The following is an 18334-nucleotide window of genomic DNA, read 5'->3' as shown; positions in this document are numbered from 1 at the left end:
TGTGATGCCATATGCAGCTGAGCACTCTTAGCATGCGATGAAGTTAGCAATTCCTGAGTAAGGTCAGAGCTTGTGCAAGTGTGCATAAGGCTGCGATTGTACTCGATGTTACCGATGGTTTCGCAGTTTTGCAAAGTATTATGGATGTGTGTAAGGTGGGCTTCTTTATGTTGTGCTGTGACGGCATAGCAATCTTCGTAGTGATACTGCTTGCATAATTGCTATTGCAATCGCAGTTGCGAACCGTACTGAATGAGGCCCTTTATCTCCATCCACTTTATCTCGCTTCAAGGTTTAGTACAAGGTCTGATTGAAAAGTAATGAGACTGCCTCTGTTTTTCTATCCCATAGGTAGACGTGGCAACACTATGCTGGTTATTGTGAGGCTCATACATCGATGTCTCTGAACCTGCGGTTGCACTGCCGTAGTCTACTTTGTTTGGTCACGGCAAGTGGAAGATCTTTATACGTTTCATCGTGGCGGATGAGTAAAGCTGCATACACACACAACAATTTTGTTACCAACAATTTTCTGAACGATTTTCTGAACTACAAACGATTTTTGCATATTCCCTTAATGAAAATCGCTGAGTTGACAAGTCTGACTAAACTACAAACTACAAATGTGAACGCGCATGAGCAATTATAGTTCATCGTTTGACTCAGAAAGGGAACGATTTTTTCAAACGATAATCGCTCAAAAAATTGTTGTGTGTGTATGCAGCTTAAGACTTGTCTGTGAGATTACATCAGAGATGTGTGATTGAATTTTGTGTTAAACTTCGAAAAAGCGGAAATGAAACTCAAGAAATGTTATGGCAAGGACACGGTGGAGAAACAATTAGCCGTGTTGCAGTATTTCGGTGGTTGAAGCACTTCAAAGAGGATAATACACGAGTGACTGATGAAGCACATTCTGGGAGACCATCCACCGCCGTTACAGATGTCAACATTGCCAAAGCTGTGGAGATGTTGCAAAATGACAGAAGATTAACTTTATGCAAACTTTCAGCTTCACTTGGCATCTCATTCAAACGGGTTCAGTATATTGTGACAAAGGAACTGAAAATGCATCGCGTGTGTGCCAGGTGGGTACCCGGAAATCTCACAGAAGAGCAGATGTGACGACGAATTGAATTGTGCAAGAACACCGTTCGAATGTCGGAGAGGATACCTGATTACCTGACATCGACTGTGACGTGACGAATTGTGGATTCGTCATTACGATCTGAAATCCAAACAACAGTCCAGTGTATGGAAACACGCAAATTTGCCTCCGCCCAAAGAATTCTGCGTGATTCCTTCGGCGTATAAAGTCATGCTTCTGCTGTTCTTTATTGATGCACAATATAAGATCCTACAGCACTGGGTTCCCCGTGTACAGACAATTAATGGTGACTACTATGCAAACGTCCTGAAAACCCATTTGCGTGGAGCCATGAGGAAGAAAGGACCCCATTTGCTGAAGAAACAGTGGTTTTTGCTCAAAGACAATGCCCAACTATATGTTGCTGCTTTTGCATTGGCAGCTCTGACTGAAATTAATGGTACAGCACTGGAACACCATCCATATAGCCCGGACTTAGCGCCTGTGATTTCTGGGCATTCCCAACCCTGAAAAAACAACTGTGCAGAAAGAAGTTCTCAACAGATGATGAAGTGAAAATGCCGCAGCTGCAACAATAAAAGTGATGTCACAGAACAGTCTACTGCACGTCTTTGAATCGTTGTTAAAACACTGCAAAAAATGTATTGAATGTGAAGGACGCTACTTTGAAAATGAAAAATGTTTAGATCCTGTGGATTCATCTAATTCTGAATAAAAAAATCAGTCTCATTACTCTCATTTTCAATCAGCCCTCGTACATAGGACCTGATTCAGAGCCGTTTGTAAGCAACCGCTCGTTTGCTCTGAGCGATGTTCGCACAACTGCACATGCGTATGGTTCGCAATGCGCATGCGCAAACCAGTCATTGCAGTCAGAAATCGCGCACTCGTAAAACAACGAGGGGCTGCTAATTTGATTGACAGAATGTACCGTATGTGTGTGGTAACGGGGAGGTGCTTGAAAATGGGGGAGTGGAGATCCGAACGCAGGCGTGCCTAACGGTCAAAAGGGCGTTTAATGGGAGTGCATAATTAGTAAAGGAGCGTCATCGACCACGTCACTTGGTTGTCTTTTAGCCTGAACTGCTCTCAGTGATAGCGGGAAGTAAATCCTACCACAAGCACTGCGAGCAGTTCAGATGCCTTTCGATGTTCCCGATTAATCGAATAAAATAACGGAGATAACGTGTGAGCGTCCGCCATTTGCCGTCCGGGTCTGAATCAGGCCCATAGACCCCATGGTTTCCTCACTCCACCAGCACAGTTCTTAATCACAGCAATGCTAGTAGGTTACATATAGATTTTGCTGAGATCAGTTGTGCCAGTCACACAAGATAATAACTTTCACATTACCATCCCCTACACCTTGTAGCTCACATCTATTTTCTCAGTTAGGAACTGACACTGTAGCCAGGCTGTCTAATCAAAGCCCTGGCCCCCTCATGTTAGGGAGCACTTTACAACGGGCATCCCATCTGTCTTGGCTGCACAGCCCTACAGTTACAGTATAGGGACTGTTACGTGCTGGTAACATTGCTGCTGGAACTCTACCTCTATGAAATAGAGGCTCTCTCCATCCGGCTAAGGGACTCCTTCCCTCCTGAGCAGCCACGCTGTCTGATGCCTCAGCCTTGCCCTCATTGTATTCCGGTGCTTTACAAGGGTCACTCACACTGGTGGGATCCCTTTCTACTGCGTTAGACTCTCCTCTTTCAGCCAAATTGCAGCAACCCCCCTTCTCGGTATGGGTGACTTTTACACGGGGAATCTTACCTATAACGTGTGTATGAGCCTCCAAAGCAGCTTCTCCACTTCAGCCACGCTGTGTTTGGCAAAAATCTTGCCCGTATGGTCCTCTGCTTGGGAAAACAGTACGGGGACTTTTCCCTATCCTTTACTTCTTTCCTTTGTTGGTAACTAGGGGTTTCTTCAGGGAGCCACTTAATGGTGGGCATCTTCAACCCTCTCAAGAATATTTTTGGGACTCTTCACAGGGGATCTCCTTTTACTGGTTAAGGCCATTGATCTGCTCTCTCAGTGTCAGGTGTTCCAGGGACTTTCTGCCACTCATTCCGCGTCCTTCAGAGAGAACATGAGAAACCTGTATTTATTTTTCTTTTAAGCATTTCATTGAGGCATTTCAAAAATACAAGACATTAGAACAAGGTACAATTACAGGCTATCAAAAGATAATATGGGGCAAATCTGACAGATAAGCGTATGAGTGTCATTAGTAAGCGCAATCACAGTGTAACAAAAGTACCTGTCAAACAGAATAAAATGCCAAGTTTGTAAAGGGTAAATGGGACAAGCAAAGGGGGAGAGAGAAGGGAAAGGAAGAGTAGGGAGTGAGAGTATTGTTATATCGAGGTCTTCTAATGAAGCAGGTATAAATGAAGTAACAGGCATAAAATATTAAATATGAATAAGATTGATATGATAAGAGTAGTACTATATGAGAATTGTAAAAGTAAGTGAAAACAGGATGTATGAAATCGGAGTTAGGTATAGAGAGTGGACAGGCATTAAGTAAGTAGCTGTAATAAGGACCAGGTAGTAGACTCAAACACTTATCCAATATTCGTCTGACCAGCAGTCAAAAGTGTTAGGATGTATGGTTCCCACTTTTTATAAAAACGTTCTACCCCTTTATCTATATCAGAAAAGGTACTCCTGTCAAAATATATAAGATCTAAAGGGTATATTTACTAAAGTGCGGGTTTATAAAAGTGAAGATGTTGCCCATAGCAACCAATCAGATCCTAGCTATTATATTCTAGAAGGTGCTAGATAAATGATAAGTAGAATCTGACTGGTTGCTATGGGCAACATCTCCACTTCTATAAACCTGCAGATTAGTAAATATACTCCTAAGAGTTTAATTCTAATTTCACTTATAGAGGGGGCAGATTTGGGCGTCCAATTGTTAGGAGCACTTCTGGAAATCGTATCCTGACCTGCGGCAGGGCAGTACTCGTATTCATGCCCTAGCTCTAACTCAGCCATGCCTACTGACAGTGACACCGCTATCCCATATCACTGCCCTCTCTACCCGAGGCCTGCGTCTCCACTCTCTCTATGCCCTTCCTGTGACTTTGGCCTACGTCATTGGGCTCAGACCAGCATATTGCCGGGAGTCGCAGGGGGAAATACAATACTTGTCAGAATAGAATTTATGACACCATGCAGTGAGGCCACAATGTTGACAACTGTACCCATTCTGTGTGTGTGTGTATGTGTGTGTGCGCCATACAATCTTATAACCCATTGTGTTTTTTCCATTCCAGATAATTTTACAGTGCTGAGTAAATTTATTGATTTACTAAGAAGAAGTGGGAAACTTGCTGAAGCTCCACAGTTCTTTGACTTGGCGCTAGCAAATTCTTCAAAGAATACACTGGAACCTGGATATAATTACTGTAAAGGCCTTTATAGCTGGTAAATAAACTGTATTATGCTAATGTAATCATTTTCCATTAATATGTTTTTAACATTATAAGATAGATACAGTAGTGTCCTCATTCACTTATCCGCAAATCGTGCCAAAAAGCCGTCCTTGGCGCAGTACAAAACCTGCATCGAAGCCCAGCTAAGACGCTCCTTGCCTCACGCCATGCGGTAGGTAAACAGTCGTAACTGTGCTGTGGACATAATCTGAAGAGCAGTACAATAGTGCGCACGGCAACAAAAACTTGCAGATGTAATATGTAGATGTTACAAAATCCAAACAGACAATTACACTGTAGAGTTGGACAAATATGCTTATTTCTATAACATACTTATTTCTTTACGGCAATGCACATAAAAAAGATTCTTGTGTCCGTATTAGATTGGGATTACATGTTATGCTTATGACTCCCTACGCTTAAAGAAGTGGAACGGGGTTTGAATGGTGGCTGGGGGAGCTGTAACAAGGGCTCTGAGCACCCTGTGCCGGGACCGCCCCCATTGCTCATGATGTAATTGCGTTGCGCATAGGGGGGCGAGGCCGCTGGCATCTGGAACTGCAGCTTTGCCAAGAGAGTCTTGAAGACGCTCCGGGCAGCTGTAATTACGCAAGGTGCCTGCCTTTAGCTTCCAAACAATGCTGCAGAGAAACTGGCTGCACGGTGCCATTCCAGGCACCCTGCTAACCAGAAGTAAGGGCGGTGGGACGGCGACTGTACCACCCACAGAGCACTGTGCCCTGTGCGTCCGCACCTGTTGCACACCCCTATTTACAGCTCTGGGAGCGGGCAATGTAGGCTGAGCACTGTAAGGATGTGTTAATCATGGGAATGCAACAGATGTACTGTATACCTGGACACAGATGCGTGATAATGACAATATGCATATGCATGATGATTGATTAATATCATCTAAGACCCTCCCACATATTCAATGACGTTGCAGACATCTATTCGCATTACTTAATTTATATCGACATTCAGACCATGGTAGTTAACAATGTTCCCATTTGATTTTCAAGAGGGAAGACAATGGATATTTGTATTTAATTAAATTTAAGTTTAACTATTATTTTATTGTTCGTGCCTGTATTTAATCATATTTTAAATGGTAAATGTGAGTGTGACTTTAATATTTATTAGTAACACTGCCCAGGCACTTATTTACAGTATTTTAGTGTGTACAAATTGGGTACTGTGACTAGCATTTACTACATTACACACCTATACAATAGGAATGGCTTCTAACACCTTTCCGCAAGCCTGCTTTGCCCTGGAATAATTTGTGTGACTAAATCATCAACTGAAAAGAGTTAGTTTATTTAGATACTCCTTATTCAAAATATACCTTTTGTACAAGAGAGAAGCAACTGGACATAGCAATAGCCAAATTAAATTAGATTGTTCATGAATTCTATTATAACTTCTGGATCACAAACAGAGTTGGGAAAACAGAAGAATAAAAAACTGCTTGATCGTCTCTCATCATCAAATGCAATTCATGCTCTCTCATCATCAAATGCAATTCATGCTCTCTCATCGATGACCCAATGTATTTTTACACCTCCAGCTTTATGCTTTCACTCCGCCCACCACGAGCAGCAGTTCCTATTGATCCAGCACAGGCTTCCATTCTTAAATCCCTTGGCATTTAAAAAAAAAACGGGGCAGTTGTGGGAATCGAGGACAAAAATCTCCTATCTGCTGTAACCACCTAAGTTCCTTGCCTTCAGGTTCACCAGTTTCATATAGGAGACAAATAGAAGTGGTACCTTCAAACCGCCCTGTGCTTGGAAGAATAGATCATTAAACTCTCGCTCTGTGACTGACATCCCCAGAGCCCCTACACTCAATATAAAGAAAACTATAGGCCCTCTGGTATGCCCAATCAGGTCTGTCCTTTGTAATGCCATATCTGTAAGAAACAAGACTGCCACAATTGCTGACCTTACTGAATCTGCAGATCTTGCCTGTATTACAGAGACTTGGCTAGACGAAAATGCAGCACCTATCTTGGAAGCTGTAGTTCCAACAAATTATTCTGTCATTCACAACCCAAGACTTAACCGCAGGGGAGGGGGAGTAGCCATCTGCTTTAAAAAAGCACTTAAACTTAGAGTCCACCCAATGGAAATTACTCACTCATTTGAGTGCATCGCTGCTCAGAGTTCTATAGAATTAGGATTCAGAGTACTTCTCTATTACCGCTCCCCTGGTGATGGAAAGATATTTCTCCAAGAATTTGCAGATATTGTTGCTGGACTAGTTATGGAGCATCAAAGATGGCTGATCCTTGGGGATTTCAATGCATGGGTTGATGATGAGCTCTCACACCTTGGCCAGGATCTCCTGTGCACAATGAATGCTCTGGGCCTCACACAAGTCATTCCTTCGGCTACTCATATAAGTGGTCACACTCTTGATCTTATCTTCCAGATTGGATTAGATGTCTCTGACCTAAATATAAACCCAGTCACATGGTCAGACCACCACTCAATTCACTTCTCAGTCTCAACCCCTCAAAATAGAACTTTACCCATGGAGTTGACAAGGTATCGTCCAAGGAGGGGCATGACTCCCCAGGCTCTTGCAGCAAACCTGGATCTTTCTGTGGTAATGGGGCCCTGTGAAGATCCTTGTTCCCTTGTCCATTACTATAACAGGGATGTGACAGCTGCAATGGATATTATTGCCCCTGTGCATATACAACCCCTCATACCACACTGTCAAGCCCCTTGGTTTGACAATAGTGTTAGTGAACTCAAGAAAAGGGTGCGTAGACTTGAAAGACGATGGAGGAAGACGAACCTGGTAGATGATAAGTTAACACTAATCAAACATATTAGAGAATATCAATCAACAATCACCTGTAAGAAAACAGAGTTCCTTTCAAATGAGATCAAGGCAGCAAACAGCTTTTCCATACAGTGGAGATGCTTTGCAAACCAGCATGCCTGCAGCATGATGAATCCCTCTCCCAGTTAAGATGCAATGAGTTTGCAAAATTCTTTGCAGATAAAGTATCCTCCATCCGGGCTGGAATCCCCACAGTGCCATCAAAGGAGTGCCAAACTACCAAGCCTGCCAAGGTAAGCCACCTGTCTCCCTGGAACAGCTTTGACATAATGGGTGTAAAAGACATTGCTAAAATTATCAGAATGTTGCGACCCACCACCCCTGATCTGGACCCTGCCTCAACCAAGCTTCTCATAGGGTGTATAGACATTATTGGCCCTGTAATTGCAAAAATAGTTCAATGCTCTTTGCAAACAGCCATTTTTCTAGAACCACTAAAGGAAGCAATTGTTAGACCACTTCTTAAAAAACCTAATTTAGACCCCAATTGCATGACCAACTATAGACCAGTATCTAACCTTTCTTTTCTAGGAAAGGTCATTGAGAAAGTGGTGGCAATGCAACTGGAAACCCACCTGTCTACCCATGATACTTATGATCCATTCCAGTTAGGATTCAGGAGAAGACATAGCACTGAAACAGCCCTGGTATGTGTGCTTAATGATCTTCTGATGGCAAGAGACAGAGGTGATTGTTCAATCTTAATCCTTCTGGATCTCTCTCAGCATTTGATACTGTGTACCATGGGATTCTAATTGAGCGCCTGAAAAATTTCTGTGGACTGGATGGCACAGTCCTTAGCTGGTTCAAATAATTTCTCAAAGGCAGGTTACAGAGAGTTTCTTCAGGAGTAAACTCTTCATCACCAGTGCCACTTCCATGCAGTGTCCCACAGGGTTCTATACTATCTCCCATGCTGTTTGCAGTATACATGCTACCATTGGGTGAAATATTCAGACGTCACGGCCTGGTCTACCACTGCTATTCAGATGATACACAACTATACCTGTCCTTTGCTCCAGGTACAAAGGAGCCCATAACAACCCTAGCTGAGCTTCAGGAGAGGATGAGTGCCAGTTGGCTGCGACTGAACCCTGATAAAACAGAGGTTCTTATGATAGGTCACAGGACAGGGCTACAGCATACCCAACCAACAGGACTTACGCTTGGGGGTTCAGAATTAGAAAACACTAAACATGTGCGGAATCTTGGTGTTGTCCTGGATAGTGGCTTGACCCTTAAACATCAGGTATCAGCCACAATCAAATCCTCATTCTTTCATCTGAGGAACATAACCAGCAGCAAGCACTTTATTCCCTCAGAAGATCTGCCTAAAGTCATACATACATTTATATCATCACGCCTAGACTACTGCAACGCCCTCTACCACGGTCTCCCAGCAAAAGAATTGCACCGCTTGCAGATGGTACAAAACACAGCTGCCAGGCTATTAACCAACCAGTCATGTTCCAGCCACTTAACACCCATTCTCTACTCCCTTCACTGGCTGCCTGTCAGATGGCGAATTGTTTTCAAGATTGGCTTACTAACTTACAAAGCCCTACATGACCATGGCCCAGAGTACCTGAAGCAGCTTCTGATTCCTTACCGTCCCTCTCGATTACTGCAATCCGTTGACGAAGGACTATTAACAGTACCTAGAATCTCACGGAATTCGTCTGGGGGGTCGAGCTTTCAGTTTTATGGCTCCATCCTTTTGGAACTCACTTCCCCGCACAGTTCAAGAGGCCTCCAATCTAGAATCCTTCAAAAATAGACTCAAAACTCACCTATTCACCCAAGCATTTCACTAATGTTCCTTGTTTAAACTTATTTTGTATTTTGTACTGTAAATGTAAAGCACTTTGAGTCCTTTAGGAGAAAAGCGCTATATAAATCAAATTATTATTATTACTGATGCAGACAAGTCACATCTCTATGGCTTGTTATCCTTGGTGTACAACAAATTAATGTGCTTCTGTTTCTACTCTATATAGCAGCTTTCACTTAGCTGAATTGCAAATATAAAGACAATGGCAAACATCTCCATCTGTACTTTATTATTTACAGGGCTTGTTTTTATGTTTATTGGCTCTACTTTATCCTTTATCAGGATACATAATCATCGGCACTTCCTGTACTATATACACATGAGGAACCTTCAGCCACATGGAAGCTTTGCATTAGCTAAAAGATCATTGATAACTGTGGGGAATGACTGGACACCAACAAGCACATCGAAAGCAAACATATAAAAGTATAGAAATAATACTTGTACTATTATATTTATGAATGTGTATGTTTTATGCTTTTATAGTCTGCTGTGCATTCAGCAGTCTCTTCTTCATAGGGACCAGTGATCCTTACTTGGTGGAGCTTTTTAGCTGCCCATGATGCTGGACACAATGTAGAGCAATAGGACCATAAATAGGTACCCCATGTGTACTTACCCTAAAATTAACAATACTTTTGTTGCCCGCTATAAAAGGCAAATAATTAAGAGATAAACTTTCCTCTTAAAACCAACATATACGATGCATACTGCAATTAAATAAATAGTGCGTATTCAATGCTTTTCTATTTCAGGCACATAGGTGAGCCTAACGAGGCACTGAAATACTTTAATAAGGCTCGTAAAGACAGTGACTGGGGACAAAGGGCAATCACTAATATGATCCAGATCTGTCTAAACCCAGACAATGAGATTGTGGGTGGGGAGGTGTTTGACAGCCTGGATGACAGGTAAGATATATTCTGTATTACTGCATTACCTCTATCCACATGTAATATAATGTATGAGAGTGGTGCTCACCAGTACTTTAGAACATGCTGAGGAAATTGTAATAGAACATGCTTACTCTACACATGCTGCTGCTATGCATGACCAACTCTAGAACAATGTTGGTCATTATGCCAGTGTTCACATTAACTATAGTGCCACAGAAATTAAAGCGTTCAAAACATTCTGTTATGGAAAACCCCAGTTTCAGGGGTGTAACTGAAAAATTTAAGTGCTAGTTGTCTTTGCATATTAGAAGTGGCCATTTTGTGTGGTGAGTGACGATTAACGAGATAGCACACAGGGCGTGAGTCAGGGATGTACGCTAATAACAATCACAGCTGCGATTTTTCACGGACCGCATCTGCGAAAATATGCTAATAGCTCCAAAGCTTACCCGAGCATAGAGATGGCCACCGCTGCTTTCTCATATCCATCTAACGTCACGCCCCAGCTTAAACATCGGTAACATTGATGCAAATCGGGCAGACCTGCAGCATATGCAGCTGACACACAGAGAGTTCTCATGCTGCATAGGAGATTGCAATGGCTTATTTGTGCCCGCCCATGGACCAACATTTAAACGGTCTCGACACGCCTGCGTTTGCCTAATCACCCCTCCCCCTTATGCTGACTACCTGTCACTCACTTTGCGAATTAAACCTCTGTGCGACCATATTCGCAAAACAATCGCTGCGCGTGAGCAGTGTGTGGCTTACATGCTTACGCAATGGAAAACAATCACTTGATCTGCGTAAATATCAGCATTGTGTACATCTCCGAATCAGGCCCCAAATCCACTAGAAATCAGTAACCTCAGTCTCTGACCAGTGTTGTGAAGTGCTGGTTTCTATAGAGTTGATAGGCTGCACTCTTATTTATATATGGCTCCAGCCCTTGTTTTCCTGAAAACCAAACACACGAATTTTGGGGTTCAGAGTCAAACAAAGTCCCGGTTCAGATTACCTTTGGGGTTCCGAGAAGATTCCAGTCCAGGCTCGGGTCTACCTGTAGGTTTAGATCCAAAAACATGATCTTGGGTTTTGGATTGCATGAAACCTGGTCCAAATTGCATGATTTTAGCTGTTTTTATCAAAACGAACCAAAGCACTTGAGGGTGGTTTAGCCATAACCAAAACACTGGGATCCAAGCACATCTCTAGTGACGGGTGCTCATTTTTATTTTTTTAAACAAAAGATTTTTATTGGGAGAAACCTAGTAAAGTACAAAATTCAAATTAGTATACAAAACATATTATGCATCACAACAAAAAGAAATCAGATATATTGATAGACGTAAATAGATAATGATAATACAAATACTTTTATGAAAAGCCATCATAATAGCGGAATACATTATCTTTAAACAACCCACAAATATAGATCTCAAGCACATCTCTAGTGACGGGTGCTCATTTGTAACTATACCACTATGTGAAACATTAGGGCACCAGCCCTCAAGTGAGCACCAAGTGACAGATGTATACAGCTAGAACCTGCACTGTTATGTGACCATGCACGTCTTTTCACACTGCACGTCTTTATTCAGCCATACACGTGACTTGCAAATGTGTATGACTAGTGGGACGGCATGGGCATGTAGACATGACCATGGTACAATAAAGGGCATGGTGTGGCTGTTGTCACGAATTGTGACTAAAATGGCCACTGAACAGACAGGGTCGTGTTAGCCTGGAGGGATCTGACTTGTGGGTGTTAAGACCCTGGTGTAAGTTGCAGACTAATGATGATAAATGACACTGCCTGTGTTTGATTGGACGAAAACGTCTCAAGCGCACCTATTTATGCAAGTACCATACAACTGCTACTAAATGGTTTAAAAGTGAAAATACAAAGCACTGAAGATTTGTGTTATACAGATAAAGTAAATGTATAATACATACTCTGCTGGGGAAGGTGTAGGATCCACACATGTTTGTGTGTAACCATAGGAGAAAAAATTCTATTTGCATCAGGTTTGCTTAGCAACTCAGATGCCTCAAGCCACTTGGGTCCTTATTTTCTGAACTGCTAAATGAAATGTGCATGCATTGTGTCCTGGGATGTTTAGCTTTTTCTTGTACCCACGGTGAAGCCACGTCTCCAGTCATATTTTGTGTGCACCGGCACCAGGTACAGGTACAGTGGAGGGATCAGTAACTGGTGTATGTATCTAACTCTGAGTAAGTTGCAAAAATGTGCAGTTTGCGACTCCATTGGTCAGCTCTGAATAAGGCCCTGAGTACAGAGAGCTGTGAGGAGAAATGGAGAAATAAGAGTGCTGACTCTGGATCCATGTGTGATTTAGTCTCTCCGAGGACAGGAAGGATTGGGAGAAGGCAGGTGTTCGGACAGCTCAGAAATTGCTGAAGGAGTTCCACCCCCGCTCCGTACAGGGACAGAACCAGCTGACAATATTGCAGAGCTACTGCTTGATGGCTACCAGAGACAAAGCCAATGTGGAAACTGCCCTCAGTACGTTTACTGAAATGGCTAACACTGAGGTAATATGTGTTTTATGACTTTGCAATATGTATAATTCAAATTCTCTTCCAAAAATAACTGGCATATTGGTAAATATGATTATTCACTGAATGGTTTTCCTTTACCTAAACTTGTATGTATTTAATGGGTGTCTCTCTGTAAATACTCCTCTTCCCCCTTATCACATTTGTTCCACTTGCATTACATATGTATGTATATATATATATATATATATATATATATATATATATATAGTGCATGCTACTATAAAACTGAAGGTACATCCTGTAGTACATACATTGCTTTTGTTAGATGAGTGATATCGTGTCTGCTTTCTACAATCTAGACTCTATATAGACACATATAGGCCCTGATTCAGACCCACTCGCAAGCGGCTGTCCGCTCGCAAGTGGGTCGATGGTCTGCACTGAGCATGCGCACGACGGAGGGAGCTCCGTCGTGCGCATGCGCCAGACGCGACGAGCGAAGGAAAGTCCTTCGCTCGTTGTGTCTGATCAAAGGGGGCGTGCTGTCGATGTTGATTGACAGCACGCCCCCTTTGGTGGGCATGCCGGGGGCGTGCCTCCCTGACGGGGGCGTTCCCAAGGGAACGCCTACCGTCAGAAGCCGGCCCACTGACATCACTAGTGATGTCAGTGGGAGTGATTTTGGCTCTGATAGAGCCAAAATCACTCCGGGCCTTGCGGTTGAAAACCTCAACCGCAGGCTCCGGCTCGCAGTTTCGATGGTCGTGACCATTGTGTCGTGACCATCGCGGCCATCAAACTGCACGCTCGTATAGGCTGTGGGTGGTGACCCACAGCTATACGAGCGTCCAGGAGGACGCTCCAGAATTATGGAGGGTGGCCCTCATTCAGAGCGTGCGCTCTGCTCAGAGCGTACGGCTCTGAATGAGGGCCATAGTACATTATATACGATATTATATAGAGAGAGTCTGCATTCTGGTTATCCCCACTATTCTGTTAGCTGATACAGGGTAGTACTACATCCTAAGGCTGATGCGTATTATATAACTTTTGCTTGTAGAAAGAGAACGTCTCGGCTCTCCTGGCAATCTCCCAAGCTTTCATGATTCTCAAGCAAACGCCCCGAGCAAGAAACCAGCTAAAGCGGTTGTCCAAAGCTCAATGGACCTTGGAAGATGCTGATGATCTTGAGAAGAGCTGGCTGCTGCTCGCCGATGTGTATATTAAATCAGGAAAATATGACATTGCAACAGACCTGCTAAAACGCTGCCTTAGATACAATAAGGTAGGAAAGAAGAAAGATACAATATAAAGTAATGTAAGAGTGAAGCTCATGGCACACACATCATAATATTCATCAGGCCAATCCCTACGGTTTCACAACACAGTAATCCCCATCCATGTTTCTTCTAATGCAGGGTTTTCCAAACTTGGCCCTCAAGGCATTCTAACAGTTCAGATATTAAAGCAGGGTTATTGGCCCTCCAGCTTTTCAAAATATACATCCCAGCATACCCTGCCGCAGTTTTAGCATGTTCTAGTTGCAAAACAGTGGCAAGGCATGCTGGGAATGTGCAGCTGGAGGACTGCTTGTTGAATACCCCTGTTTTAAGGATATTCATGCTTGTGCACAGATAGTATAATTAAACTGACTGAGGTACTAATAAGTCACCTGTGATTAAGCATGGATATTCCAAAAACCTGGGCTGTTAATAAATAGGCAGCCATGGCTGTGCAAAGTAATCTTTACCTGTTTTTATTACTCAGATATACATTCATTGCATATCATACCCAGGCAGGGGCTGGCTGGCAACTTTTAGCCTGGGGGGCAAATGCATGCAGGCAGCCCTGGCAGAGGAGTAGCGTGTAGCCAGGGTGCCCGGAGCACGTGCGTGCTATGGCGCTCCCCCCCTCAAGTGTTCCAGGGAGGAGGCGGATCCATATGGGATTAATGTAAAGTAAAGATTAGGGGCAGCCCTCTGTAGTGGTTCCCATATGCAGTGCCCCCCTGTGCCAAGGGAGAGGACCCCCTTATGCAGGCCTCCAGTAGTGCCCCCAGTAGTGATCCCCCCTATGCAGTGCCCCTTATACAGTACCCCCAGTAGTGGTCCCCCCCTGTGCAGTGCCCCCAGTAGTAAGCCCCTTATATAGTGCCCCCAGTAGTGGTCCCTCCTGTGCAGTGCCCCTTGTGCCCCCAGTAGTAAGACCTATAGTGCCCCCGGTAGTGGTACCCCCTATGCAGTGCCCCTTATACAGTGCTCCCAGTAGCAGTCCACCCCCCATGCAGTGCCCCCAATTGCGGTAACCCTTATGCAGTGCCCCTTAAATAGTGGCCCCAGTTGTAGTCTCCCCCCTATGCAGCACCCCCAGTATTGCCCTTTATATAGAGCCCCCAGCAGTAGTCCTCTGATCCAGTGCCCCCAGTGGTAGTCCCCTCCCCCCTATGCAGTGCCCCCAGTGGTAGTCCCCTCCCCCCTAAGCAGTGCCCCTAGTAGTAGTCCCCTCCCCCCTAAGCAGTGCCCCTAGTAGTAGTCCCCTCCCCCCTATGCAGTGCCCCTAGTAGTAGTCCCCCCTTGTAGTGCCCTTAGTAGTAGTCCCCCCTTGTAGTGCCCCCAGTAGTAGTAGTCCCCCCTTGTAGTGCCCCCAGTAGTAGTCCCCCCAGTTGTAGCCCCCCCCCTTGAAGTGCCCCCAGTAGTGGTCTTCCCCTTGTAGGGCCCCCAGTAGACACATGTAATAGTAATAATAATTAAAAAAAAGTAACAGAAGTTTTGGTGTAGGGCAAAATGTGAACTTCCCTGATCTAACAATTGTATATTATTAAATTGTATTTGCTCATTTGTATCAGAAATGTTTCCTTAGAATGAAGATTATTGTCCCTAAGCATTTTCCTTCTAATCCTGCCTGTTGTGGATAATCTCCAGCCACTTCACCTAAATTATCTTCAGCCTCATTCTCCCATGTCTCTCTGAGGCCCCCAATTGTCTCTCTAGCTTCATTCCCCTGTGTCTCACCAGCTACCTTCTGTCTCTCAAGCCCTAGCCCTTTTCTGTCTCTCCATTCCCAGACCTTCTGTCTGTTCATCCACACAGTGTTCCCCTCAGCCCCAACACAGTGTTCCCTCCAGCCCCCATGCACAGTCCCCCCCAGCCCCCATGCACAGTGTCCCTTCAGCTCCCACAGTGTCCCACCAGCCCCTACAGTACTCTCTCCAGCCCGTACAGCAGGGCCGTAGCTAGGGTAGTGCGGCCGGTACCATCGCACAGGGCACCACAGGTCAGGGGGCGCTGTTTGGGCTTGTCAAATTTCTGTTTATTATCATTCTTGCTTGTAGTTTCCTCTTATTTCATCCCCAGAATCTCCTAGATCTCCTATCTCTTCCCTGGCCCTTCCCCAAGAAGCCATGGCCCTTTTTTGGGTGCATTATGTTCCTTTGAAAAATGAGGGGAGCGAAAATACTCTTTCTGGCACAGGGCACCAAAAAGTCTAGTTACGGCTTTGCCGTACAGTGTCTCTCTAGTGCCAGCACATGGAATCTCTCCAACCCCAGCCCACAGTGATTCTCCAGCCCCCACACTTGTCTTCTTGCTGCCTGCTGTGGCTCCTCTGCTGTTTCAGTGGTGCGGTGCTGCTTTACGTCATGCATGCTCCAATAAGCAGTGGCGCCCCGGATGGATTCCATACTTGCCTGTGTCTTGCTGATCACTGCCGCGTTGCAGGCAGAGGTTTAAAGAAGGGCGTGGGAAGAGAATGAAGAACACTAGGAGAGATGTACAATGGGACTGATATATACCATATACACAGTGTGTGTATATATATATATATATATATATATAAATATATATGTGTATATATATATATATATATTATATATATTACTGTATATATTTACAGTACTGTGCAAAAGTGTTAGGCAGGTGTGGAAAAAGTGCTGCAAAGTAAAATAATGAGTGTCTGCAGGCAATAGTGAAGCATGGTGGAGGCTCCTTGCAAGTTTGGGGCTGCTTTCAGCAAATGGAGTTGGGGATTTGGTCAGGATTAATGGTGTCCTCAATGCTGAGAAATACAGGCAGGTACTTATCCATCATGTAATACCATCAAGGAGGCGTCTGATTGGTTCCAAAACTATTCTGCAGCAGGACAACGACCCCAAACATACAGCCAATGTCATTAAAAACTCTCTTTAGCTAAAGAAGAACAAGGAGTCCTGAAAGTGATAATATGGCCCCTACAGAGCCCTGATCTCAACATCATCGAGTCTGTCTGGGATTACTTGAAGAGACAGAAGGATTTGAGCAAGCATCCATCCACAGAAGACCTGTAGTTGGTTCTCCAATATGTTTGGAACAACCTCCCTGTCGAGTTCCTTCAAAAACTGTGTGCAAGAGTACCTAGAAGAATTGATGCTGTTTTGAAGGCAAAAGGTGGTCACACCATATATTGATTTGGATTAGATTTCTCTACTGTCCATTCACTTAGCATTTTGTTCATTGATAAAAATAAACTATTAACACTTCTATTTTTTAAAGCATTCTTACTTTGCAGCATTTTTTCCACACCTGGCTAAAACTTTTGCACAGTACTGTGTGTGTGTGTGTGTATATGTATGTATGTATGTATATATATATTTTTTATATATAATATGTAAGTCCATCAACCGGCACTCCACAAACATCAAAGAATATTACCTTGCCTTTGTGCCCTCCCAGGGGATTTCTCACCGTATGTAGAATCCACATGCAAATCGGCTGCACTCTTAGGACTTTGATTCATGTTATGAAAAGAATCAAATCTAGGCCATGGTATATGCCAACGTTTCAACCTCCTTTATTGGAGATACTTACCCTCCTCCCTTCTCCTCCAAACCCTAACCCTCCATTCTTATAGCCTGACCCTCCCCGTTAGTGCCTAAACCTAAGTTTACCACCCTTTGTAGCTAACCCTAACCCCCCCCCAGTGGTGCCTAACCCCCCCTAAAACCTAACGCTAACCCGACTGTGCTATCTAAACCTAACACCCCCCCCCCCCGCGGCTAACACCAAGGGTGCCCCGGACTTACCTTGTTCGGGCTGGCGTTCCTCCAGTGTTCTGATGTCAGGATTAAGATAGGCGTTGGTATTTCGACACTTATCTAAAATTCTGTGTCTGACTTTTAGCGTCGGAATTAAGACCGGCAACATTGCATCTGCCGGTCTCATAACTGCATCCTACACTGTGTGTGTGTGTGTGTGTGTGTGTATATATATATATATATATATATATATATATATATATACGAACTCAAAGGACATCTAGTTCACACATTCGAAACACTAGTCATGGACGACATAAAATACCCACACCAAACAAGAACAACATCAAGAACCTAACTAAGAACAGACAGGCAGCACTAAAGCTACAAAAAAAAACATTATCAAACCGGCAGACAAGGGAGGAGGACTAGTCATTCTCAACATGACAGACTACATTGCAGAAGCACAACAATTGCTGCTAGACACACATACATATGAAACACTAAAACAAGACCCAACCCAAACCTTCAACCACAAACTACTCAGTATTCTTAAAACAGGACTGTCCACGGGTATTCTGACTAAAAAAGAGTTCGATTTCATGCACAATCCACATCCCGTTATCCCGGTGTTTTACTACCTCCCAAAAATACATGAGTACTAGC

At 43.9% G+C, this 18334-nt stretch overlaps 1 protein-coding gene across 2 annotated transcripts in view; it reads left to right on the top strand.

The window, feature by feature from the left end:
• Positions 1-18334, top strand: part of TTC21A (tetratricopeptide repeat domain 21A) — a 99069-nt gene that overhangs the window by 72458 nt on the left and 8277 nt on the right. For both annotated transcript variants that reach the window (XM_088446432.1, XM_088446431.1), the window contains 4 exons: positions 4396-4546; positions 9997-10152; positions 12498-12693; positions 13721-13945. In XM_088446432.1, the coding sequence (XP_088302558.1) occupies positions 4396-4546; positions 9997-10152; positions 12498-12693; positions 13721-13945 (728 nt within the window). The remainder of the gene's footprint in view (positions 1-4395; positions 4547-9996; positions 10153-12497; positions 12694-13720; positions 13946-18334) is intronic.

This window comes from Taudactylus pleione, unplaced genomic scaffold, assembly GCF_031769625.1.
Source record: "Taudactylus pleione unplaced genomic scaffold, aTauple2 ptg000398l, whole genome shotgun sequence".
In the NCBI taxonomy this organism is placed as follows: domain Eukaryota; kingdom Metazoa; phylum Chordata; class Amphibia; order Anura; family Myobatrachidae; genus Taudactylus; species Taudactylus pleione.
The sequence above is the reverse complement of the archived record's forward strand: the minus strand, read 5'-3'. Positions and strand labels throughout refer to the sequence as shown.